We start from the raw sequence: 25,519 nt of genomic DNA, 5'->3' as shown, positions 1-25,519 counted from the left end.
TTACTACAATTAAAATTATTAAGCTTTGTGTACTTTGGCTAGTAGCTTCCCCACAATCTCTAGCCTTATAGTAAGGACTATGTTTTAAGGGAAAAACAAATCAATGAGCTACAAAATTATTTACCTTCCAATATGCCAAGCTTAGATGATAAAAGAACAATAAAAAGATTAATATTGATATGTTTGCTTAAGCAGTGTTCAGCATGAAAGACACTGGTATTTATAATTTACTCTGAAATGCATAAAATAAGATAAATTGATAGACGGTTAAATATATGATAAAAGAAATATAGCACAATGTTAACTGTAGAATCTAAGTGGTAGGGCATGCAAGTGTTCACCATGTAATTCTTTCAAATACCCAATAATTGTGAATTTTCAATATGAAAAGTTTTGGGGGCAGAAATATCTATGAGCATATAATCCTGTTAACTTCCGATCTAGCAGAGTCAGAGGACTGTACCAAAGGGACCAAAGAGAAGCCCAGAACTCAAACAAGCCTCAGAGCACAGCCAACCCGGTAGCGAGGGGCAGAGTGGAGGCTCCAGTGCTGACCAGGGCCACCCTTGAGCTACAAGGCTCCCAGGGGGCTCAGCACTACCAGGAAACAAGGATTCACAGAACAAACTCTATGAATAGGAATGTAAGAAATAGGTACCCTGCTAGGAAACAAACGTTTCATACCCTTTGACATGCATTCCCTTAAAAATGAGCTTTCATTCCTAATTATTGAAATAAGTTCCAAAGAATCCTTTGCAAACTTAAAAACATCAGTAGCTTATTTCAAGTTGTTATGTACTAAGTAACATTTTGAAAAATTAAATTCAGGCTGATCAAAAATCAGTATTGCTTGCCCCTTAGTACAAATTAACAGCATTTTTAAAGGGCTTCAGATGTGAAGTTCCTGCAAATCCCACCTCATTCAGGGTGAGCTCTGCTAGTTCCAAGAGCCAAAAGTGTTTCTAATTTTTCTTTTCCCACAGAGATTTGCAAGTAAATCTTAGGCAAGAAAATAGAAAGTAACAGGGAAAGTCAGCTTTTGAAAAAATTCAAAATCAGTGTTCTTCCTATATTTTCAAAGTCTAAGGAGGGGGCTTCCCTGTTGGCGCAGTTGTTAAGAATCTGCCTGCTAATGCAGGGGACATGGCTTCGATCCCTAGGCCGGGAAGATCCCACATGCTGCGAAGCAACTAAGCCCGTGCGCCACAAGTACCGAGCCTGCGCTAAAGAGCCCGCAAGCCACAACTACTGAGCCCACGTGCCACGACTACTGAAACCTGTGCGCCTAGAGCCCGTGCTCCACAACGAGAGCAGCACCCCCTTGCCACAACTAGAGAAAGCCCCGCCCACAGCAACGACAACCCAACACAGCCAAAAATAAAAACAAACAAATAAATAAATTAAAAAGAAAAAAGTCTAAGGGAGTCACAAACAATTACTGACTAAAAGGTTAAGAAAAAGAATGATTAGGGCTTCCCTGGTGGCGCAGTGGTTGAGAGTCCACCTGCCAATGCAGGGGACAAGGGTTCGTGCCCCGGTCCGGGGGGATCCCACATGCCGCAGAGCGGCTGGGCCCGTGAGCCATGGCCACTGAGCCTCTGCGTCCAGAGCCTGTGCTCTGCAACGGGAGAGGCCGCAGCAGTGAGAGGCCCGTGTGCCGCAAAAAAAAAAAAAAAAAAAAAAAAAAAGAATGATTAAATAAAATGAAATTTGACTAATGCCCACTGACCCAAAGTTTCAACCAGAGAAACTGCTGCTCTAGAGCAGGCTTCTCAGGGACTTCCCTGGTGGTCCAGTGGTTAGGACTCTGCACTTACACTGCCGGGGGCCCGGGTTCAATCCCTGGTCTGGAAACTAAGATCCCGCAAGCCTCGTAACGTAACATAAATAAAATAAAATAATAAAAATAAATAAAATAAAATAAAATCCATCTAGAGCAGGGTTCTCAGCCTCGGCACAATGGCCCTTGGGCTGCGCCATTAGACATGGGGAGCCCTGTGCAGTGTGGGTGTCTGGCTGCACCCCTGGCCTCTACTCACCAGGTGCCAGTTGTATCTTTTCCCACTTCCAGTGTGACAACCACAAATGTCTCCAGAAATTACCAAGTATCCCCTGGATGGTGAAACAGTCTCTGGTTGAGAACCGCTGCTCTGCAGGCCTCATTCTGAAAATGGCCATTTACACCTTTTAACACCTCTCCCCACCAAAGCTCATGGGGCCATGTGAAGAGCTCCACAGAGAGCGTGTCCAGCTCCAGCATCAAATAAAGGTAAATTTGCCATAAATATCCATCCTTTTTAAAAAAAACTTCTAGGTGTTGTTAATCTTGTAATTTATCACACATCCACTCTGACACTAGGAAACGACCAACATCGTAGTCCCAGCCCCACTGCCAACTAATTGCTTGGATGTTAGCTACTTTCAGGGAGCTCAGGCTTCATCCGACTACCCTGTCCTTCTTTCCTCTCCTCCAGGATTCATCATTTTTCTCTCTTAGTGCCCTGAATCTAGCTGAAGAAATGACTTGAAATCTTTTGAAATTATGCTGGGAAGAAACAAAATAGAAAAGCTCTTGTCTTTGTATCCCTGGTGTACGGAACAGAGTCTAACAAATGACGTCAATAGATACTTTGCTGAATTGAAAGAATAAAATTTACTTGGAAAGTCAACATCTTAAACATTTCCATCTGGATTTACCAAAAAATGGATTTCTGAAAAGTTGAGTACATTTCAAAATTTTCAAACCGAAATGAAACTTACAAGCATTAGACAAGACCATTACTTACAGGAATACTCTGGTGGCTACTTTTAAAATAGGGTAATCCTACAAGGTATATAATTACTCCCTAACTTGTTTGTAAATCTAGGTAATCACATATTTTGACTTATAAAAAGCAGAGTATATGTAATTTACCAATATTTAACCAATAGTTACAACATGTCATAAACTCCATGGGAGGGAAAAAAAAGCTATAAAATTATCTTACCGTGAACTTAAAGCCTGGTTGTGATCGAATTCCAAGTTGTTTAATTTCTAGTTTGGCCAACATACAAGATAATCGAGTAGGTGCAAACAACACAGAGATGTAAATGTCTTCTTTTGGACGAATCCTGATCTCACAGTTACTGGTCAATCGCTCTTCTGAACCAAAAGTGTGCTGAAACTACAATTAAAAAAAAAATCTCTGCATTAAACAGAGCAGCAGCACAAATAAAACATACCATTAACATGAACTCCTCGAAGATTAAGAACACAGGATGGCCTACATTAAGTGTCATGTATCTAGATGTTAAGTGTTAAGTGTCCTGGATCTAGAGAGAACGTGAAACAGAACAGAGCCATGCACTCCACAAACCTGAAAGCAGTCCTGGTCTTGTCCTCTAATGAGCAGTCGTAAATGTTGGGCTGAAGATGTGGAATTATTTCTTAAAGCTAGTTTCTGAAGCCTAGAAACAATGACACAACTTAAATGTGGTTTTCCTCCATGGATATTGCTACAATCATAAAAACAAAGCCAATTAAAACTGACTGCAGTGTTTGGAGATGGACTGACTGCACAGGCCCCTTGAGCAGCCTGGAAGTGCCTCCACAGTCCCAGAACTCTACATTTGTGAGAACGTATGCTCAAGACTCACCTTATCAGAGAAGATTTTGGGTTTAGTCTCTCTCCTGTTATAGCTCCTTAGCTGCCCTTATTATTCATTCTCTATGTATAGGAATTATCTGTCTTATAAAATAGTAATCAATGAAAATTCAGATTACCAAATTCATTAAGTCATTAAAGTCAATACCATCCTCAGCTCCAAAACCTATCTTTCGTGGAAACAAGGGTCCTAAGCACATTGCTCAGATTTTTTACTTTAAGAGACTCATTTGCACAAAGTAGTCTTTTAAACAGCATACTGAACTAATCTTACTTTAAAAAAACTTACAGTGCAAGTAGAATGGATGTATGAATAGCAACTGGCTCACAGGATGAAAATCCTTCAGTCTTTGAAAATATATGAATCCTCTCTTCATTAGAGAATACAGAATACATGAATAAATCTCCACTTTACTCAAATTTTGAAGACTGGCAGTTAAATTATTTAAGCTGTGGTCTATGCCTTGTGCATTTGTGTTAAAAGGGAAAGGTTGCTGAGTTTAACCTCAGAATAAAATCAAAGACCTTTGGTTATCAGCACACCTGAGTACAATGGTTGGGAAAGACTTTCTGAAAAATATTTTTTTCATAAAAACAAAGCCAATTAAAACCAAGTACAATGTTTAAAGATGGACTGACTGCACGGGCATAGGAGCTACTGAGGAGGGCACAGTTCCTCAAACTCACGGCCATGCAGGACATTTCAGGAGCCTAGCTGAGAGGGGTCTTCACTGAGAGCTGCGTAAAGAACACATGCCCCTTCATCAACTAGACTCTAACTCCTTAAATAGATGCAACATCTCTGATTATTTCTTCTTCCCACCAGTCCCCAGGGCTTTCCAGAGAAGGAACCAAGACACACTTAATTGCCTAAGTTTGGTCATCAGCACAGAATTCACCAGAGCTTAAGAAAACTGAAACCTAATTTTTTTGGCTTGTATTTTAAAAATAGGTTAAAAATTTACTAAAAAATTTGTATTCATGATGGGATGAATAATGAATATGATAGTTTTATTTCAATTCTAAAAACATTAACATGGTCATCATCAACACAGGGAAGACTAGCATTATGTGATAACAGCTACAGTGTATACTCACTGTGTCCTGCCCAGGGGGACACCTCCCCACGCCAGAAACTGCTTGTTGGATAAAATCAAAGGAATATCTGAGCAGCAAGATGCAGGCGTCAGAGGCTTGTTTCCTGAAGAAACTACTTCACCTTTTAACATCACTTCATACTGAGGGCCAAACGACTGCACAAATATTTTCAAGATCCTAACAAAGAAAACCATCTAAGTTCAATATTCAGAATTCAATTCTTTTGACAACTATTGTCCTATGCGCTTCCTTCGTCCAAGAGACTGAGCTGGTCGGTGCTGAGGCTACACTGCATTCTCACCCTCACAGCTTACATTCCAGAGGAGAAAACAGACAGAGAAGGAGACGGGTACATGCCACAGGCCCATGCCATGAGCACAGCGGGAGAGAAGTGTATGGGTCACAGGAGACAGGGAGGGATCTGGGAAGGGATGAGGAAAGCCTCCTGGGTGGGGGTGCTACCCCGGTGGGCAGGTGCAGGCGAGTCCTCCCGGCACAAGTGTTCGCGTCCGAGCAGCCAGCACCTCTGCACCCAGGGCCAAGCAGGCGGAGGACAGTGAGGCACTCGGGGGCTCAGGAACCAGTCAGGGGGCTCAGCAATCAGGCAGGGGGCTCGGCAATCAGGCAGGGGATGGGCCACGTGCGTCTGAGGACAGCGGGCTAAGCTACATTTATCAAGCAAGTTCAAAAGCTGGTGACAAGGGTGCTCCGACCACTGTAAAGTGATATTCACTTATGATTTGGGTGCCAAAAAGTCACTGGCCTGGAAAAGATACAACTGTCAGTTGTATCTTTAACAACTGACAAGGTCAACTGAAGATTTCCTTGGTGAGAGAGAAGAAGTTAGTGAGAAACATCAAGATTGACGTGTTATTATTTACTTTTGTTAGAATATACTTGAAAATAGTGATTTCTTACTTTCTAGTCAGCTAGCTGGTTTAAAAGGAGATTTTCAGTAAGCAGAAAGATCTGAGGCTAAAGGAAAGAGGTGAAGCGGTGCTGTATAGGCGAGGTGAGGCGTGTACTCTGTCCCTCAGGCTGTGGACCGGAGCACACCTAAATAAGCACAAATTCGCCATGATCAACAGTCCTACGTTACCTTTCCTCACAGGCTTTGGGATCCTTTGGAGAAAATGAAACTATAACTTCGTGCTCTTCTCCAGGTTTAAGGAATAGTTTCTCTGGATCCACTGAAAAGTGACTTCCTTGATCTGGGATCTAAGTATTTACATAATTATAAGTCAACGCTGACCTGCAGACATGGCTTTCACACACTCACGTGCCTTGTCTCTCTCACTGACCACAACTGGGTATTCTACTCCCTCCCTGCCCAGCAATGCCCCGCCATCTTACTTTCTTGGAAAGGATACATCTTTCTTCTCTTCCATAACAAACTATCCCCTGCCCCATCCCTAATTCCTGGCCACCAACACCCCCTCACTCAGCCACACAACTCAGAAATGATGTCTACACATGTGGCTCCCTCTCCTCCACCCAGCCACAGGATGACTCGGTCTTCAGGAACTAATCTAGAGCTTGGTTCTTGTACCTATTACATTAGACATCCCAGCTGAACTTCCTAACCATCTGTTTTATGCTCGTGTAACACCAGCTCTGAAAGCCCGGGCTCAGATTCTTCTGTCTGACCACCCCTGCCAATGCCCCCAGCCCTTGAACAAGGTCAACAGCAGAGCAACCTTCAGAACCCAAGGAGACACTCACAGTCTCAGCCCGAGGAAATAAGTTACAGCCTCAGACACAAATTCTTACCTTGATGTCCAAGTGGACATCAATATTCCCAGCATTTTTCAAAGGTAAGTACTGCCTTGTTGAGGAAGCCACACTGGCAAACAAGTGCATAGTCTAGAGGATGGGGTAAAACAGGCATGTTTTAAAAATGTCACACTTGGAATGAAATCAACCTGAACATAAAGTAACAGCAAAGTGAGGAGTTTAGGGTACCTGTAGGTCTCTCGGAGCGTGTATCCTGGCTATTCCTGTTCTTGCTCGAAGATTGATACTTTTAATGACTGGTGTAGGGTTTGGACTATCAACTTCTATATCAACTCTTGCCAAGAATTCTTCTGCTGAGTCTAGAATCTCTGTAAAAGGTCATTCTTTTAGTTCAGACACCAGAGTTATTTAATTCTAAATGCCACACATGGCCCAACACTATGCCATCAGGGGGCACAAAAAAATCTTAAAATGACTGTTTAAAGAACTCAGAGAGGAACAGAAATGAGTGGAGGAGAAAAAGGAAGAAAACATCTAATTGGTAGAGGAGGTAACATCAATTAACAGAAAAGACCCCAAAACGTTTTCAGTGGTACTTGCTTGGATTATCCAGAATTGGATGGGTTTGACCCAAAACAGCATGCTCTCTGCCCAGCTTGAGAACAACATAAAATATCTGACAAATTACAATAAATATTTGACAATTTACTGACAGGAGAAATAAGCCTCAACTTTGTAGTTTATTTAGCTACGGAGTAAAGAAAATCCCATAAAACGTAAACATGATACCTGAAGAAGTCATCTGTTTCTTTGGACTATGGAAAAGAACCCAAATTATCAGAAATTCTGGATCCTGTAAAATAAAAAAATATTTTCATACACAGTGAAAGAAAAGTAGTTGGAAACTTAACTTCCTCCTTAATTCTAAATCAGTCCTTCAATCCCCCAGCTCACCTGTCCGTCATCGCTGGCAGGCATCAGATGGTTGATCACCGAGGGGGCGGCCAGCTGAGCAATCGCATGGGCATAAGGAACAGCTTTCAGAGCTGTGTGGATGGGCTCCTTGGAAAAGGTGAAGCAGCGCCAGGCTATGGCGTTCTGTCAGAAACAGGAGAAGCCGCTTCAGTAGAGCCAATGGTGTCATGTTGGTGTGATGCTAAATTTGTTCAAAGATCCTTAACAAAAATATCTACTTTCCTAAGAGAAGTTAGCCAAGGATTCTACTAGCTGCATCTACAACTCTAAGTCAGTGTGCTCTGTAAAGGTTTCCTCCCCGAGCACAGTACTTACAGCATTAATAATGAGTCTAATTGGGATGTTGGCGTGCGTCTTGTTTACCAGCTTTAAAGGCAGAGCTTTCCAGCTTCCATAAGTCAAGTCACCAAAATCAAGAACATCTTTCTTTTCTGTTTCTACCTAAATTATGGGAAAAAAGGGATTTATAAAAACAATATATTAATAAATATCACAGCTTATGTTCACATCACTGCCCTTTCCAGCCACAAATAGTCAACATTACAGGTAAACTTACCTAAGACTCCTGGGGCTATTTTACAATTCCTATTTTCAACACAAGTAAATTATTTTTCTGAGGTAGTCCACGTACCCAAATACACTACAGAACAAAGCAACAGCTTAGCTGCGTTACTGTGAGAAGACAAACTGACAACTTTACAAAACACACAGCCTCCCTTCCACTAGCTCTACTGTTATACTACCGACTTCTCAATTCCCTCCAAAACATATGTGGGCATTTTTGGATTTAGTCCAAACTCTGACAACACTGAAAATGTTTACAATAATATCTAGGGACTTCGCTGGTGGCGCAGCGGTTAAGAATCCGCCTGCCAATGCAAGGGACACGGGTTCGAGCCCTGGTCCGGGAAGATGCCACATGCCTCGGAGCAACTAAGCCCATGTGCCACAACTACTGAGCCTGTGCTCTAGAGCCCGAGAGCCACAACTACTGAGCCTGTTGTGCCACAACTTCTGAATCCTGCACGCCTAGAGCCCGTGCTCCGCAACAAGAGAACCCATCACAATGAGAAGCCCACACACCACAACGAAGAGTAGCCCCCGCTCACTGCAACTAGAGAAAGCCTGCGCACAGCAACAAAGACCCAATGCAGCCAAAAAATAAATTAATTAATTAAAATTTTTTTAAAAAACAAACCCCAGTTATTCCGATGTGCAGCCAGGGCTGACAGCCAGTGTCCTAAAGAGGCCTGCAATCCCACAAGCATTTTGTTGCCCCAACCTGGCTAGACCCAATTTCTTTCACTTCCAGAAAATGAGCAACTGTACAAGAGGAAATTTTTCAGTGAGCAGTCTTCAGGTACAGAAAAGAGGATAATCTGAATGTGGTGTTTTCCTCCACACACATCAAACTATATGATGGAAACCAGCTGGAAAATAGGGTTTAACGTTATACTTTGCTTACAAACATCTTAGCGAGCATATCTGTGCTTCTATAAAACAAAAGAAATAATCTTAATTTTTTTGGCCTCGCTGTGCGGCTTGCCGGATCTTAGTTCCCTGACCAGGGACTGAACCCGCACCCTCGGCAGTATAAGCGCAGAGTCCTAACCACTGGACCGCCAGGGAATTCCAGAAATAATTTTAAATTTTGGAATAAGAAAATATTAAGAGTAATGTTTAGCTCAGTTATAACTTTTGGCACATTCATCCACAAATTCATTTTACCCAAATTTTACTTCTAAGGTTGAACAGCCTCATTAAAATGCCAGGTATGACAAAGACCTGCTTACAAACAGTCACCTCGATCACGGGGGTCTCGGCAATGGCGGTGAGGACAACCCTGCTTGCCAGTGCTTCTGCCTGTGCCACTGTCTCTGCGTCAGCTGAAAACGGCCAAGAAGCAATGCTGAATATACATCGGAAAATCCCAGGATCAGACGGTATGAAGAGCACTTTTATCTCTTCTGTGGCATGAGGTCTTATGATGACTTTATTCTTGAAAACTAAACAAGGATAAGCTGAAAGATCCACCTTAAAAGAAGAGCCACATGGTCCGTTAAGAAATAACTTCACAATGAAAATCAGGAAGAAGAACCAACTAGTTTAAGATCCCTTTTCATAGTCACTCAAACTACCAAATCTAGATATGTTAGCTCTTGAAAAATACCCAGGCCTCATAACTCATTACCTGGAAAATACAGTTAGTCAAAATTATAAGGAATTTTTTTTTTGGGCCATGCCACACAGCTTGTGGGATCTTAGTTCCCAACCAGGGACTGAACCTGGACCACAGCAGTGAAAGCACCAAGTCCTAACCACTGGACCACGAGGGAACTCCCATAAGGACTTTTGAAGATACGTTATTTTTACCTTCACTTTTTTTGAAAAGGGTGCTGAAAATGGCAGCACCTCCAGCCTTGGACATCACCCTGGGACCTGTCTCCCACCCTGGACATCACCTGGGACCTGGTCTCTGCAGCTGTGTAACGTAGGGGGTTAGACTGATCTCCAAGGTTCACTGTCAGGCCTCCAAGTCTACGATTCTGACTCACTCCAATCTCTCCCTCCTCACTGTGAACAGGGATCTTCTTTTCTACTCCCACTTCCAGAGACATCATTACTTCCTACATGCTCCTAAAAAGGCCTCCAATCTCACCACCTTTCACCCTCAACCCTTTCCTCCAATCACCTGCCTTTCCTCTACCCTCAGGATCAGAGGGGAAAAGCTGGGGAAAGGGAGAGGGAGAGAAGACAGTCTTATTTTATCAAGTAAATCAAGGTTATCACTAGGACGTAAGAGGGGAGAGTAAACCCGTCCACCAATGTTTGTCTGCAAGAAGCTGCTGACCTTCTTTCCCACTCTCCCTACTCACCAAGGCCCACAGGGTCTAGAGTCTAGAACCTCAGCAGCTTTAACTGATCATGCGAGAGACCCCTGCTCTAATGTTAAAACTGTGTTTCCAGGTATTTCAAAAGATCATGTAAGAACATGATCAGATAAATTAACTTACTAAATGAAGGCACAGGGTGCAAGAGTAACTTGTTTCTTTTTTTTTTCCCTTTGGAATAAACGACAATAACTTATACTCAATCACATTTAACAAAAACAACGCATAGAGACCAGAAACTTGGAGCTCCAGTCAGTGGTTTAAGCCGACAGCACAAAAAGCACATTTACATGATTTTATAAACAAGTAACAATGAAACATAACGGTTAATAAATAAATAGTAACACCTGATGAAATCTGAGAAACACATTCAGATTTCACTTTCACTGGAAGTACTGCAACAAAAGGGGAACCAAGAAAAAGATACGATTCCAACGATTCTGTGCAAAGTATATGGTGGTGGACATGCTCCCTGGTATAAAAGGAAGTACTAATACTAGGCAAAGGAGAGCTTCAGCATTAATTGTACTGCAATCGCTAAGTCAGAGGAGAAAGACACAGAAAGCTCACCTTTTCACCGTTGACACTAACACTGAGGACCCCGATGCTGACCTGCAGCCAGCGGTCGGCGGGATTCAGGACACTAAGGTAGGTTTGTGACGCGATGCCAATACAGCAAGCATGAGGAAACTTCAATTCCTCAGGCACTCTTACTTTCCCTGGGTAGAGTTAAAGCAGAGTCAAAATGCATACCCAACACCCCATCAAAAGCACAACTGGTTAAATGGAAATTTTTACAGAAGACGACCTGTTGACACCGAGAGCTATGGTTTTATAAAGTGCCCCAGATCTAAATAGGAGTCCCCAACACTGCATACGCCTCAGCAGAGACTGGTCACTAATTTTCTCCTGAGGCAACCAGCCCATGAGGAAAAACAATCAAAACTGATCAAACTAAAAAATTTACAGCTAATCAACTCTTAGATGTTATTGCTATCAGTAATCTCTTCCCTTTTTCTCCTATAAATATAAGCCACTGCCTAACCTAATGAGAAATGATGGAGGCTCTAACTGATTTTTAACATGATGACCAAGCTTTTCACCATTCTTATGGGGTGATCGTGGAATTTCCTTCAGAAGAAAAAGAAGGCAAAACTGATCGTGCTGCAGTGGCCATGAGCACCGTGTCAGGAAAGCACAGCACCAAGCTCTGCTCCCAAGAGTGACCATCAGCACGAGCACAGGCAGCTCAGCCACTACAGGCGGGAGTGGAAGGGTGCTGCCTCTCACTCCCACACGAGTCACCCCTGAAGACTTAAAAACTGGCAGGAGACTCCCTCCTTCAGGGGGGTGATTCTATACTAGACGTTTCCTAGTTGAACCAACAACAGAATTCCAAGTTTGGAGCACAAGAGAGAAACAGAAAGACAAAGGCAGTGGGAGTTTTACCCGCGTTAAGTTTTTATGTTTTTCTAAGGCCACTCAGGGACCCTTGCACAGAAATACGTTATGGTCTGTGTTCCAAATTCAGGATAAAGAGAAAAGTTTACAAGAAATTCAGGCTAATCAGTATCTCCTTAAAACAAACTAGTTTTATGGTCCCAATTGAGAAAATTCAGTTTTTAAATAGCAGCAACCAACAAGCAGTAGCAGAGAAGAAAGCATCTTACCAAATCCTGACATCACTCCTGAATCCCATGGATCAATTCCACAGTTTGGACCAAGAGACTGCACAGTAAAAGGTTTGGCTGTACTTAGAAGACTCTGATTGAAGGCGTTAGAATACGGGTTACAAAGGGAAGAGGCAGCCAACAACTCCGAGCTGATGTTCTGTCCAAGACAAAAGCCCATGGCCACAGAGTTCTGGACGTGCTCTGCTGTGACGACAGCAGGATGACAGTTTCCCGGGAGCCCACAGGCTGTGGCGCCGCCGGCCTGGCACCGAGGCAGTGCTCCTGAGCTCAGCTGGGCACAGGGAGCCATTGGGAGGGGACGGCGTGCTGAGAGCGCGGGGCCCAAGGTGGGCACGTGCTGCCTTGAGGGAGCAGGGCCGCAGTCCTCGGTGCTGGGGAAGGTCTGGGGAGGGCCCTGGCCAACGAACGCACTGTCGGCAGCAGACGTGTCTACAGGAGTCACACGTCCACTGTCGGGCACAGGCCCCTGGCGGGACACGGGGAGGCGCGGCGTGGCTGGCAGGGCCCACTGGCCAAGGCCCAACTCCCTTGGCAGAGCCAGGCTGACCTGGTCCAGTTCACTGGGATTTGAGGTCACACCTGCCACAGTGGTTTCTGACAGATCTTCGCTTTTGGAGGAAAGCTCTCTTCTCGATCTAAAGTTCGGTTTTACATCTTCAAGTTCACTACTCAGAGAAGCAGTTTCAGTTTCTTTTTCTGTGTCCAAGTTCTTCTGGATAATATACGGTAACGCTCCTTTTCCTCTACTTTGAAATGGACTTTTTTCTCTCAACTTATCCGGAGCCTGCTCCTGAGATGGAACTGGACTGGCCTGAATAATTGTGGTGCTCAACGTACTGGGGACATCACTCTGTGTGACAAAAAATGTTTAGAAATTATCCACAGATAAAGTGAGTACTACAAATGCAAACCATGCTGATATACTCTCAAAGAATAGAGATCTACATGATGTTACCTCTCCGAAAAAAGGACGGCTTATACAAAGTACTTCAGTGGCTGTGAAATGCAGGATTAAAAGTTAGAAAATCTGCATTCATTGTTCTTCCTAATTTACAGGACAAGAAACGAGTGGTTTTGTTTAGTAACTTAGTGGGTAGGTTTAGGCACAGCTTAGCGGAGGAGCCTTGCACTGCACACTGCAAGTCATACGCAGCTCATTACAAACTGAACACTGTCACGTTCACGAAACACACCTAGGTAGTAAAATTCTAGCTTCTCCCACACAAATCTCTCAGACCTCTCTGCTTCCCTCCCACCCCCATGGCCATGACCCTGGCCTGAGCCTGTGCTGCCCCTCGCCTGACAACTCCGGCCGTCTGGTGTCAAATCCTCCTGGTTCTAACTTCACCCCTCAGTGCCTCCTCCACTGCAAGGAGCTTTCAAAACAACACAGAGCAGGTCTGTGTCCTACTTAAGAGCCTTCAAACTCCCAAATGTTACATCCACGATGTCGTGGTCTGGCCTCCCCTCCTCCATGTAGATGATTCACCGAAGCCATTCCAAACTTCTTGGGGGCTCTCAAATGCAGCGTGTTTTGCAATTCCCTGCCTCCCCCATGCCTGATTCCAGACAGTCCTCCCACCAAGCTTCACTGGACTCGCCACCTGGTCAGATTATCAGTCGCCTCCTGAATCTCTCACAGTGCATTTCACTACACGGCATGTCTTGCACGGCCTCCACCAGACTGAGAGCTTTTTGATGGCAGATGCTAAAATATTTGTACTTGTAGTGCCTACCCAGCACGAGCAAAACACACACACACACTTATTTTAAAGTTAAAAGAGCAACAGAAATTAGGCCTGAACTCAAGTCTGAGTCCTACATCAGTAAGACTTCGGCTCCAGAAGCCTGAGTAAAGAAATAACAAAAGTGCTCCCACCTGGTGGTCCTTAAGGCCACGATCTGAGGCCGTGGCGGGACAGGTGCTCTCTTGTTCAGACATGTAAGTCAGCCTGCTGATGCTGGCCTGTGGACTCGTCAGCTGGGATGACTCCCTCTCACAGGGGTGCTTTTGCAGGTGAGCTGCTGAACTGAAAGACTCTAGGGCACACCTGGAAGAGAGAACACCTGTGCCTGGACTTGTCCATCCCTTCACTTAACATCGTCTACACTGGCAGAAAGCCCTTCCTGCTTGCCTACAACCCTGTCAACCTGCACTACCGTCTGTCCCAGCTGCCATATACAACTCAACCCTAGACTCAATTCTTTTCACCCTTAATTATCTAAAACTGTAAATCATAGTCCTACTGAATGAAGTATCTGGTAAGCTACTGAAAAAGAAAAATGTTGTGGCAGTTTCATTAATAAATTTCATATACAGTCACATAACATTGTTAGCTGTTCATTCAGCAAAAGTTTACTGAATACCTGATATAGAGCAATGAGCAGAGCACTCGCCAATTCCTGCCCTCAAAGAGCAAAGATGGGGCTTCCCTGGTGGCGCAGTGGCTGAGAGTCCACCTGCCGATGCAGGGGACACGGGTTCGTGCCCCGGTCCGGGAAGATCCCACATGCCACGGAGCGGCTAGGCCCGTGAGCCATGGCCGCTGAGCCTGTGCATCTGGAGCCTGTGCTCCGCAACAGGAGAGGCCACAACAGTGAGAGGCCCATGTACCGCAAAAATAAATAAAGATCTTTGATACAGATTGTTAAAAAAAAAAAAAAAGAGCAAAGATGAAAACAATCAAAGAGATGGGAAGAGCCACACCACGGGCAGGAATAGGAGCAGTGCAACTCTCGGCTGAGCTATCAAGCATGCATAGCAAAAGCCCCTTGACTCAGGTGTTATACATCTAGAGATTAATCCTAAGAAAAAATTAGTGCTAATTATAAAGATTCGCTAAAAGGATACATCATATATCACTATCAATAAAACGTAGGCAATCTTAAACGTCATGTAGGAGAAAGGAGGCTATTGAAATTATGGCACAGACACACAATAAAACACTATGTAGCTGTTTTAAATCATGCTGTTGACTACTAACCATTGACTCAGAAAGATGTTCAGAATATATTAAGTAAAAAAAAAGTTATAAAGCAATAAATAATAAGCTCCTGCATCTATTTAATACATGTGCCATATTCTGTCAGGTAGTCCCCAGCACAGGGCCAGGCCAGCCCAACAGAGGAGAGGGCCAAGCTGCCCCTCAAGGCAGAGTGCAAAATCACACTGGGTGGGAAACACCGTCACAGCCGCCTCTGGAAACAGCTGCCGCATCCCCTGAATACTCTGCCATTTAGTTTCAAGTCAGCCCTTAATCTGACTGAATTTTACCCATCATTTTTGTGCACAAAGTTCAGAATACTCAGGTGGCCAGCGGACACAGAGAGAAAATCCTATTTTGAATTCTGGATTTTTAAAAGGACCAAATCAAGACAGCCCTGACACAATACTAGTTAGTGAATCTCTAACCAATGGAGACAAAATATTAACCAAATTGCTTCAGGTCCTCTTTAGTCACTGAATTACATGCACCTGCGTGGGTTCTGTATGCACATGCGCACACACACATGCACACACATACTCACACAGACACCATGGGGCAGCAGGAAAAGAGTTCTGGGTACTGGGGTACGTGCTGAGTCTAGCTCCTTTGGTCGAAATGAACGAATGCATTTAGGTTGTATTACTTCAAGCAATGAGAAGTGAACTGTAAGAACACACAAACAAAAGAAGAGAAATTTCAGTCCGGATGTCAGACTCCAAAGGAAGCCAAAAACTGCCAAGGTGCCAGCCACACAGAACCTCAAGGCAATTCTGGAATTAGAAGCTCTAAATCAGCACTATGGACCTGCTGGAAGCTGGCTGGACGCTGGAAGACCAGCCAGCAGGAAAACTGGTGAGCAGCAAACTCAGTAGATAAAGGGCTCTCACCAGAAAGATGTGGCCACTCAACAGATCAACATTCTGACCAACATTTCACCGTGAATATTAAGAAACTTAATGAGTATGGGACTTCCCTGGTGGCACAGTCGTTAAGACTCCACACTTCCAATGCAGGGGGCCCAGGTTCGATCCCTGGTCAGGGAACTACATCCCACATGCTGCAACTAAGAGCTCGCATGTCACAACTAAGGAGCCCACCTGCCGCAACTAAGACCCGGCAGAATCAAATAAATAAATAAATATTTTAAAAAATTACATAAAAAACTTAATGAACTGGAAAAACCTGAAAAAAACCCATGAAACTCATTTTACCATAATACAAAAGTACAAGAAGGATTTCAATAAAAAGAAATGAATACAAAATGAATGTCCACATTGGAAGCCATGAAAGCATAGCTGATGCTACAGAAAATCAGTGATATAAAGGATAAACACTTGAACAGCTCGGCTACCCCGCAACACAGGGAGAACACATAAAGAAACGAAGATGAGGGACTTCCCTGGTGGTCCAGTGGTAAAGAATCCGCCTTCCAATGCAGGGGATGTGGGTTTGATCCCTGGTCGGGGAACCAAGATTTCACATGCCTCGGGGCAACTAAGCCTGTGCGCCACAACTATTGAGCCTGTGTGCCTCAACCAGACAGCCCATGTGCCGCAAACTACAGAGCCCATGCGAGCCCGCGCGAGACAACTAGAGTGAGAAAAGCTGCCCGCCACAACTAGAGAGAAGCCCGTACGCCGCAATAAAGAGCCTGCACGGTAAAACAAAAGATCCTGCGTGCCGCAACGAAGACCCAACTCAGCCAGAAAATAAAATAATAAAAAAATTTAAACAAACAGACCAAAAAAAAAAAAAAAAGCACAAAGATGAGGAAAAAGAAAACAAGCATGGATGCCCAGAGAGGCAGTACCAGCTGCTGAGTGCAGGAGGAGGAGGGAGTCACAGGCAACAGGAAACAAAGTCTCCTCAGTGGAAGAGAGAACTGTGCGCAGGAAAATCAGCCACAAGACGCCAGCATGTTCATTTAAGCTGATGAGAAAAAAAGGAGATGAGCGAAAGCAGGAAGATAAAATGGAGCTGGATGCTCGGCCTCGGCAGGAACGCCTATCATGCAGCAGGAGAAGGGACAGGAGAACGAACCTCAGAATCTGCTGGTGTCCAGTTTCTTTCCCCCTAAGGCTGCAGTCTGGCCGTGGCTGAGAGGTGGGGGTGTGGGTGCAGGTGGCTGACCCGTAGGGAGAAGGAAGCCCACCAACAGTCACTTTAGAAAGGTCAACGTGACGCTCTCATTCAAAATATCTGACCAAGTTCATGAGAAAGTTCAGTATCCCCCTAAGATATGTTTCCTACACTTAATGAATAAGTGTATTTTCTTAGGGGCAAAAGAAAAAACAGGTGGGTCCAAAACTGAGACCATCCAGCCCAGCATTCTGTCTCTGATCATGCAGTAAAGGGCAGGTGAAGGAAAAAAAATCATAACAATATGTCTTTATAGAGCACTTACAGTTGTTATTAAATGCCTTCATATACAATTTTTTAAAATGTCAAGATCATAGAAAACAAGATGAAACTGGAAAGTACACGGGGGTTAAGAAACAAAAAAGAAAATACTACAAGGAATCTAGAAATCAGAAATGTGAAATGCAAACAAAATGAAAAAGTAAGAAAGAGGCAGGTCACTGTGGTGATGGCAAAGTTCTATGTCTCTGATTGTGGAGGTGGTTACACACATTCACACCTGTGATAAAATGACACAATTCTACCCACTTGCCCTGCCCAGGACAAGTGATTTCACAAGTGGTGATTCTGTGCAGCATCTGGGGGAGCTGGGGAGGGACATGGGGTCTCTCTATACTATCTTTGCAACTTCCCGTGGATCTACAATTATTCTAAAATAAGTTCTTAAAGAAAGGATTACAAACAAAATAAATGCAGATCCCACATATGCAAGACTAGAGTTCCTGGGGTCAGGACCAATATCTTAATAAGTAATTTAAAAAAAAAACCTTTCCTAAATAAAAGAATGCTTGACTCCACATACTGAAAGGGTGCTGTGTGACAGGGCAAGGTGGCCATGAGGTCAACATAGAGACATAGCCTAACAAGGTTACTAGACTTGAAAGATCTTATTAGACTTGAAAGCATCTTTGGCATAAAGCTTACAAAAAGATCAAGTCAATTCTGAGGCAAAAACTGTTGCCATACAGAAAGTTTATTTTATTAAATCTATGGATTTTTTCTTTTATGGCTTTATAAAAGATCTTTTATATGTTCCTCTATGGAAAGATTTTAATAAGCAGAAAATTTTACCTAAGCAGTGAAATTATCATAAATGTTCAATAGTTTGAAACAAATTGAAATTATATTTGATATCCAAGTTACCTATTATGTGTTTCCCAAGATGCTCCTGGATTTTGCATATTCATCAGAAATGGTGTGGGTAAGCTAGAGCTAAGTATCCGGGAGAGCAAAAAATACAAGAAAGGAAAAAACCTTCTAAAGACTAGGAACTGTATAACTCATGTCACAAACAAAGGGCTACCCACTTTCCCTAATACGTCAAGGGCTCCGAGAAATGGAGACAAAAGAGACTAACAGTTCATGAGAAAAATGGGCAACAAACATGAATAGATATATGATACAAAAGGAAATATAAAGGAAAAGATGCTCATCATCACTCATGATTTAAAGTTATACTGAAATAGTTTTTTTTCACCTATCAGACTGTCAACAAAAAGTTTGATAAACATTCTGTTGGTGAGGTTGTGGGAAACAAGCTCTTTCCTAAACTGTTGGTGGAAAATTAAACTAACACAACCTCTACAGAGGGTTGTACTAATTTAAATAGGAACGTGAATGCATATACTCTTCGACCCAACAATCTCATTTCCAAGAATTTATCCTGTAATACATCTGCATGCGTGCAAAGTAATACAGATAAGGCTGGGATAAGTAACCTTGTGTAGCAAAACATAAGAAGTGTGTAAAGGATCCTCTATTGACTATAAAGAGGGATGAAAATAAGAATATACACTCATATCTGTGTATGTGCACAAACAAAGACCAGAAGGGAACCTAAGAAACCAGCAATAGCAGCTCCTGGTTAGAGGACTGGAGAACGAGGCAGACAATGAGCTTAATGGAGGGAAACACACACACGTGCACATTTATACACAAATACACAAACACATCTGATGAAGCATTACATTCACACTGTTCAAAGTTCTATGGACACACACATATACCTGTGTATGTGTAAACTTTTGAAACAATGTTGACTTAAGGCATTTTTGAAAAACTAAAAAGATCTTATAACTTGAAGCTTAAGTTACCCTACAGGTTGTGCTAAAACATGTAAAATATTAGGATTCTTATCCTAACCTTTGAAAAAGCACTTATCAATCTCATTAGTATTAAAAACACAAATAATACTGTAAGATAAAAAAAAATCCAAAATTAAAAGTTATTTAAAATGCTGATAAGAAAACAGTAGAATGCACACCTTCAACAAACAAAGATGGTAAGAGTGCAAGTCTTTAAGACTCTTTTAGAAAATAGTTTGCTAATCCAGAGAGCCTGAAAATATTCTTATCCCTGACTTGGTAATTTCACTTCTGAGGAAATCAGTTAAAACACAGGAAAAATTTTATAAGCAAAGTTGTTCATCTCAGTATCATTAAAATGGCAAACAAACAAAAAAGGTAAAATATAGTATCACCAGTATCGACCAGAAGCACCAAATAAAATGTGACAGATTCATTATGCAGTCTATAACATTAATTTTCTTTTAAATGTAGGAATTATTTTAATAAGTGAAAAAAGCAGGGTATGAAAATTTGCAAAGAAAACTATCTTGAAAGAAGTTCACAAAATATTTATAACATTTACTTCTGAGAGACGAAGCTATAGATAACTAATTTTCTTTACACTTTGTTCCAATTTTCCTACACTGAGCATGTATTTTATTACTTAAAAAAAAAAAAAAAAAAGGTTAAGCACCTACCCTGATAAACTATTTCCAGAAATCTCACTAGGAGAAGAATGACTCAGTGGAGAAGTGGAAGGTCGGAAGCTATCCTGGTCATCCTCCGAGCCACGTCCACCACACTCAGGAGAGGGATTTTTCAAATCTACCAGAAAGGTGTATTTTCCAATGAGAACAGAAAAAAAAAACACTCTGTGTAATTTTTTGAATGTGACCAATTACTCTGACACTTACCAACACTTTTAGGTGAGATTATGGAATGGTTTTCAAAAGTCACATGCTTTTCACTGTTACTTGTCTCACTAACATACTCATTTTGCCTCTGATATTTTCTACTATTCTGTGTGTCTTCATGCTCTTCTGACAGCCAGAGGGATACTACCCTGGGGTTCCTGACTAATGAGCTATCAAGGGCTGGAATGGATACGGAGGCAGCTTTTTCACCATCACCAGAATCTGGTGATTTATGGTCAATGGAATGTGTCTTCACATCAACCCCTGTACCCTCTCTCTCTCCCATATTTGTAAGAACTGAATTTGAAGAGTTTATCGTTCTCAGTGATGCCTGGTCCACGCTCTCTCCACTTTCACCATAAAAACCAGCTGCTGTGTCTTCTTCTGGCTCCCTTACACTTATGCTAGTAGCACCCAGGTCCACTGCATGGATGTCATGTGTAGTCCGTTCTTTGGACAAAGATAAATCCCAAGCATCAGACACACCAGCTCTTGAAAAGTTGTCCATTCCACTTTCATATCTACTAATTTCTGTTTTTTTAAGGTATTTCTCCATATCAAATGCGTTGGATCCATTACTTTTTTCCAGCTCATTAGGTAAGAAATGAGACACAGCCGAACAGTGCTTTTGTTTACCATCGTCCTGAGAAGTCTTCTCTCGGGTTTTATTTGAAAGTGCCTTGATCATGGCAGCGAGCTGGGAGGGGTCAGCGTTCACTGATGCATCTGCGATGGCAGAAGCAATGGTGCTTATCCTCAGCACAGAATCACCACCGCTAGGCAGTTCGCCTGTGCGTCTCTGGGGTTTGCTGTTGATGAGGAAAGTGTCCTAGAAATGAGAAAGTTCACATCAGTTCCATGGACAAGCACATATTAGTTTAAGCTTTATTTGTAAGTGCTACATAAGATCTGACGGCAACAAGAAATTAATGGTATACCAGTTAAACCTCCTAATGAAAAAAGACAGCTGCTATCAACTTGATTTGTAGAGTACTCGGTCACTTACAAAGTCGGTTCATCAGTTGTTCAAAAAAAACCCTTCAGGAGTTAAAGAAATGCTAAAACTGAATCAGAAAATAATTTAAAACCAAAAAATTGAAATACTGAAATTGAGAAGCCATTGAGCCACAGTGACTGCAATTATGATTATTGGTAGTCTCATTCAATCGTTAGATTTATAAGCAAGACATAAATAGAAACCAGGGGTAAAATAATGAAATGGAACCAACAGCAAAGCAATATTAAAAAATGCAAATTAAGACTTCTGCCTCTAGTAATAGCAGACTAAGTGATGCAAACCAACTCTTGCTGACAGCAATTAGACAGCATATCCGAAAACATCTCTTAGAAGGCGCTGGAGAGCCAAAAAAGGAATAAAAAACTATGGGGCCAAAATCCAAGAGAAGAGAGCATCCCATAGAGGTGAGCCCAGTCCCAGGGATGCTCCACCCCAGGGTAGCTGCTTTAGGAAGAGGCTACTGCTAAGACATCAGGAAGCTTAAGAAGCTAAGAAAATCTTTTTTGAAACGATAATTTTTTAAAAAGAAGCTAAGAAAAGCTGCTCTATGGGAGTAAGGGTACAAAAATCAGGTTCAGAGTTTGCCAGTGATGAGGGGAAGGCGGTGACCATGGTAAACATCCATGCTTTAGGACGAGACCACAGAGGGCTACTCCCTAGGAGTAAAGGTGGCCCTCAGGGGGACTGGAGGCCAAGCTCCAATCAGCTCAATCCCAATAACTGAATTAAAGCAACCTGAGACTGCTACTGTTCCTCGCTCAGAAGCAGCCAAAAATCCTGCCTGGAAGATCTCCCATGGCCTCAAATATTTCAGCAACTTTTCCTGTAAAAGTCCACTCCTCTATCAATGAATGACACACAATGTTCCAAGGTAATGTGGCCCACATCACAGAAAAACACAACTGTGGGGCTTGCAGACAGTGGATTATCAGAGTCTAAAACACATCTAAATCTAAAACATACTTAAGGAATTAAAAACAACATTAAGAACTCAACGGAAGACTAGAAATTATCAAGAAAGAACTAAATGTAAATTCTATAATTAAAAAATACAATGAAAAATTAAGAATCCAATGGACAGGGGGTTCCCTGGTGGCACAGTGGTTAAGAATCCATCTGCCAATGCAGGGGACACGGGTTAGAGCCCTGGTCTGGGAAGATCCCACATGCTGCGGAGCAACTAAGCCCATGAGCCACAAGTACTGAGCCTGCACTCTAGAGCCCATGCTCTAGAGCCCCCGAGCCACAACTACTGAGCCCACGTGTCACAACTACTGAAGCCCGCGTGCTTAGAGCCCATGCTCTGCAACAAGAGAAGCCACCACAAGGAGAAGCCCGCACACAACGAAGAGTAGTCCCTGCTCAACGCAACCAGAGAAAGCCAGCGTGCAGCAACGAAGAACCAACACAGCCAAAAATAATTAATTAATTAAAAAAAATTAGTATGTCTTACAAAAACCTTCCAGAAAATAAGAAAAATGAGACCAGCAAAACCTTGGTACCAAAACCAAACAAGGACATGGTAAGAAAGAGCATCAACCCACTTGTGAACACATATGCAAAATTCTAAATAAATTATTATCAAACTGAATCCAACCATCTATAAAAATGATAATGTATCATGACCCAAGTGGAGAAGAGCAGCTTTAATATTCAAAACCATGTCATGTAACTCACCACATCACCAAAAGAAAACTCATGTTCACCTAGATAGATGCAAAACAGCACTGGACAAAATTCAACCTCCTTATCAATTAAAATAAAACTAGCAAACAAATATTAGAAGGGAATTTAAAAAACCTGATGATAAATAAAAACCTAGAGCATCCATCAAATTTAAAGACAAAATACTATTGAAAATTTTCCCTCTGAGTCAGGGAAACCCAACATCACCACTTCTATTCACTGTTCTAAGATGCAGTCAAGTAAGGCCAGACAAAGAAATGAAGGTATAAAAATTAGAAAGGAACAAAACTGTTGGTATTCTCAGATAATGTAAGTGCATATACAGAAAAATCCAAAGAATCCATAAATAAAAATGAATTTAGCACGCTTGCTGGATATAAGGTAAGTATATTAAAAAACATGTATTTCTGTTTAGCCACAACAAAGGGAAAATTAAGTTCAGAAAGATAATATTAAAACACCACTTCAAACAATTCAGAAAGAAATCTAACAAATGATGTGTTAAAATCTCTGCACAAAAAAAGCCCCATAAAATACTGAGAGGAGGGCTTCCCTGGTGGCGCAGTGGCTGAGAGTCCACCTGCCGATGCAGGGGACACGGGTTCGTGCCCTGGTCCAGGAAGATCTCACATGCCACGGAGCGGCTAGGCCAGTGAGCCATGGCTGCTGAGCCTGCGTGTCCGGAGCCTGTGCTCCGCAACGGGAGAGGCCACAACAGTGAGAGGCCCGCGTACCTCAAAAAAAAAAAAAAAAAAAAAAAAATACAGAGAGGAATTAGAACTTAAATGGAGGGACCTGTAATCTTCTTGGATTAGAAGATTCAATATTATAAAGATGTCAGTTTCACCGTTCTACAGATTAAACACAATCCCAACTTAAAGCTCAGCAGGGTTGCTAGTTGGTTGTGAAAGGTGACAATCTGACTTCAAAATATATATGGGAATGTAAAGAACAAGAACAGCCAAGATACTTTTAAAGAAAAATAAGAGGGGAAGACTTATTCTGCTAGATATCAAGACCTACTATAAAACTACACTATTTTAACAGTGTCATATTGACATAAGACAGATCCCAAATATCCATCAACAGTAGGGTGAATATATCAATGACAGAATATTCATAATAGAATACAATACAGCAATGAAAATTAACTATTATACTTATCACAGTTGCATCTTGCAAACCTAAGAGGAAAAAAACGAAGACAAATATATGCTACTGGGACTTCCCTGGTGGCACAGTGATTAAGAATCTGCCTGCCAATGCAGGGGACACAGGTTCGATCCCTGGTCTGGGAAGATCCCACATGCCACAGAGCAACTAAGCCTGTGCGCCACAACTACTGAGCCTGCGCTCTAGAGCCCACAAGCCACAACTACTGAAGCCCACGTGCCTAGAACCTGTGCTCCACAACAAGAGAAGCCACCACAATGCAATGAGGAGCCCGCGCACCGCAACAAAGAGTAGCCCCCGCTCACCACAACGAAGAGTGGCCCCCACTCGCTGCAACTACAGAAAAGCCCGCACGCAGCAACAAAGACCCAACGCAGCCAAAAATAAACAAATAAATAAATTTATATTTAAAAAATATATATATATGCTACTACATGATTTCTTGTATATAAAGTTCACAAACGGGTGAAACTGATACAGTGTCATAGGTCAGACAGGAGGAAGTAGTGTTCAGGAGGAACAAAAAAATGGCTCCTGGGCTGTGGGCAACGCTCTCTTTCCTGACCTGGGGTGTACATGGGTGTATAAGCTGTGATAACTCACTGACTGTAAGTTTGTTTTATAAACTCTTCGTACATTTATTGTACATTGATAATATTTAAAGGATACTTGTAATAAAATTGAGTAAGAAAAATGTTATGCATTTTTTACATGTGACTTTATCTTGATCTTGTATGAGAATTATGACAGCGAGGTTTTAGCTTTCCTTCATGAAAGGCTTAAAATACCTCTGTTTTCCCTTTATTGGCAGTTAATGTCACATCATTTTCATCCACTTGTGAAATACTCTCCAGTTCTTCAGCCTGAAGTGTAACTGATCCTTCACTTAGCTGTGCCTTTAAATCTCCTGTAGAAAATATGTAATATTCAACTTACATCTATATACTATCTCACAGAAACAATCCGTGGGATAAGGACCACTAAATATCCCAACCCCCCCACCCCCCACTGGAATATAGGCTCTTTAAGGACTAAAGCACATTTTATACAATTTCATGATACAATGCACGAGGCATTATACTAGCAAAAAGTAGCTGCTTGATAATTGTTATGTTAACCAAGAAAGTCTGATTTTAAATATTCATCACAATATTTATCATATTTATACTATCACAGTCCAAATCTGAGAACTTCTCTTTAAAAGTCCACCTAAATAATAAATATAATAGCTAAAATTCATTAACTCAGCAGTTTAATAGGCCAAAGTTAACCCAACCACTTGAACAGATTGTATTTCATTTACTTTTGTTTTTACAAAAGGATTTAGGTGAATTTTGGCTGACTTGTTTCTACTTTAGATTGAAAAGGCAATGTGAAGTTATATAAAAATCAAATCTGTAACTAATACTCAAAAAATTCAAAGTGGTATATACATTACTTTCTTCCACATAAAGAACATGATCACACAACCACTAACTTACAGGTTAAAAAAAAACTTCA

The 25,519-nt window shown here is 42.1% G+C and overlaps 2 protein-coding genes across 2 annotated transcripts in view; both read right to left on the bottom strand.

Annotated features, from left to right (window-relative positions):
• CEP192 (centrosomal protein 192) overlaps positions 1 to 25,519 on the bottom strand; it is a gene marked incomplete at its 5' end in the record, with an annotated part of 58,077 nt that overhangs the window by 32,530 nt on the left and 28 nt on the right. The window contains 15 exons of the mRNA XM_079943041.1: positions 2,988 to 3,164; positions 3,357 to 3,447; positions 4,743 to 4,919; positions 5,842 to 5,960; positions 6,513 to 6,605; positions 6,705 to 6,844; positions 7,266 to 7,329; positions 7,431 to 7,574; positions 7,767 to 7,892; positions 9,255 to 9,485; positions 10,913 to 11,061; positions 12,013 to 12,886; positions 13,916 to 14,087; positions 19,927 to 20,100; positions 20,220 to 20,971. Coding sequence (XP_079799167.1) covers positions 2,988 to 3,164; positions 3,357 to 3,447; positions 4,743 to 4,919; positions 5,842 to 5,960; positions 6,513 to 6,605; positions 6,705 to 6,844; positions 7,266 to 7,329; positions 7,431 to 7,574; positions 7,767 to 7,892; positions 9,255 to 9,485; positions 10,913 to 11,061; positions 12,013 to 12,886; positions 13,916 to 14,087; positions 19,927 to 20,100; positions 20,220 to 20,971 — 3,483 coding nt within the window. The remainder of the gene's footprint in view (positions 1 to 2,987; positions 3,165 to 3,356; positions 3,448 to 4,742; positions 4,920 to 5,841; positions 5,961 to 6,512; positions 6,606 to 6,704; positions 6,845 to 7,265; positions 7,330 to 7,430; positions 7,575 to 7,766; positions 7,893 to 9,254; positions 9,486 to 10,912; positions 11,062 to 12,012; positions 12,887 to 13,915; positions 14,088 to 19,926; positions 20,101 to 20,219; positions 20,972 to 25,519) is intronic.
• LOC307197430 (centrosomal protein of 192 kDa-like) overlaps positions 24,808 to 25,519 on the bottom strand; it is a 35,869-nt gene continuing 35,157 nt past the window's right edge. The window contains exon 13 of the mRNA XM_079943302.1: positions 24,808 to 24,926. The gene's annotated coding sequence lies outside the window, so the exon portion shown is untranslated. The remainder of the gene's footprint in view (positions 24,927 to 25,519) is intronic.

This window comes from Stenella coeruleoalba (genome assembly GCF_951394435.1).
Source record: "Stenella coeruleoalba genome assembly, chromosome: 14".
Classification (NCBI taxonomy): domain Eukaryota; kingdom Metazoa; phylum Chordata; class Mammalia; order Artiodactyla; family Delphinidae; genus Stenella; species Stenella coeruleoalba.
This window is presented reverse-complemented; position numbering and strand designations above follow the sequence as displayed.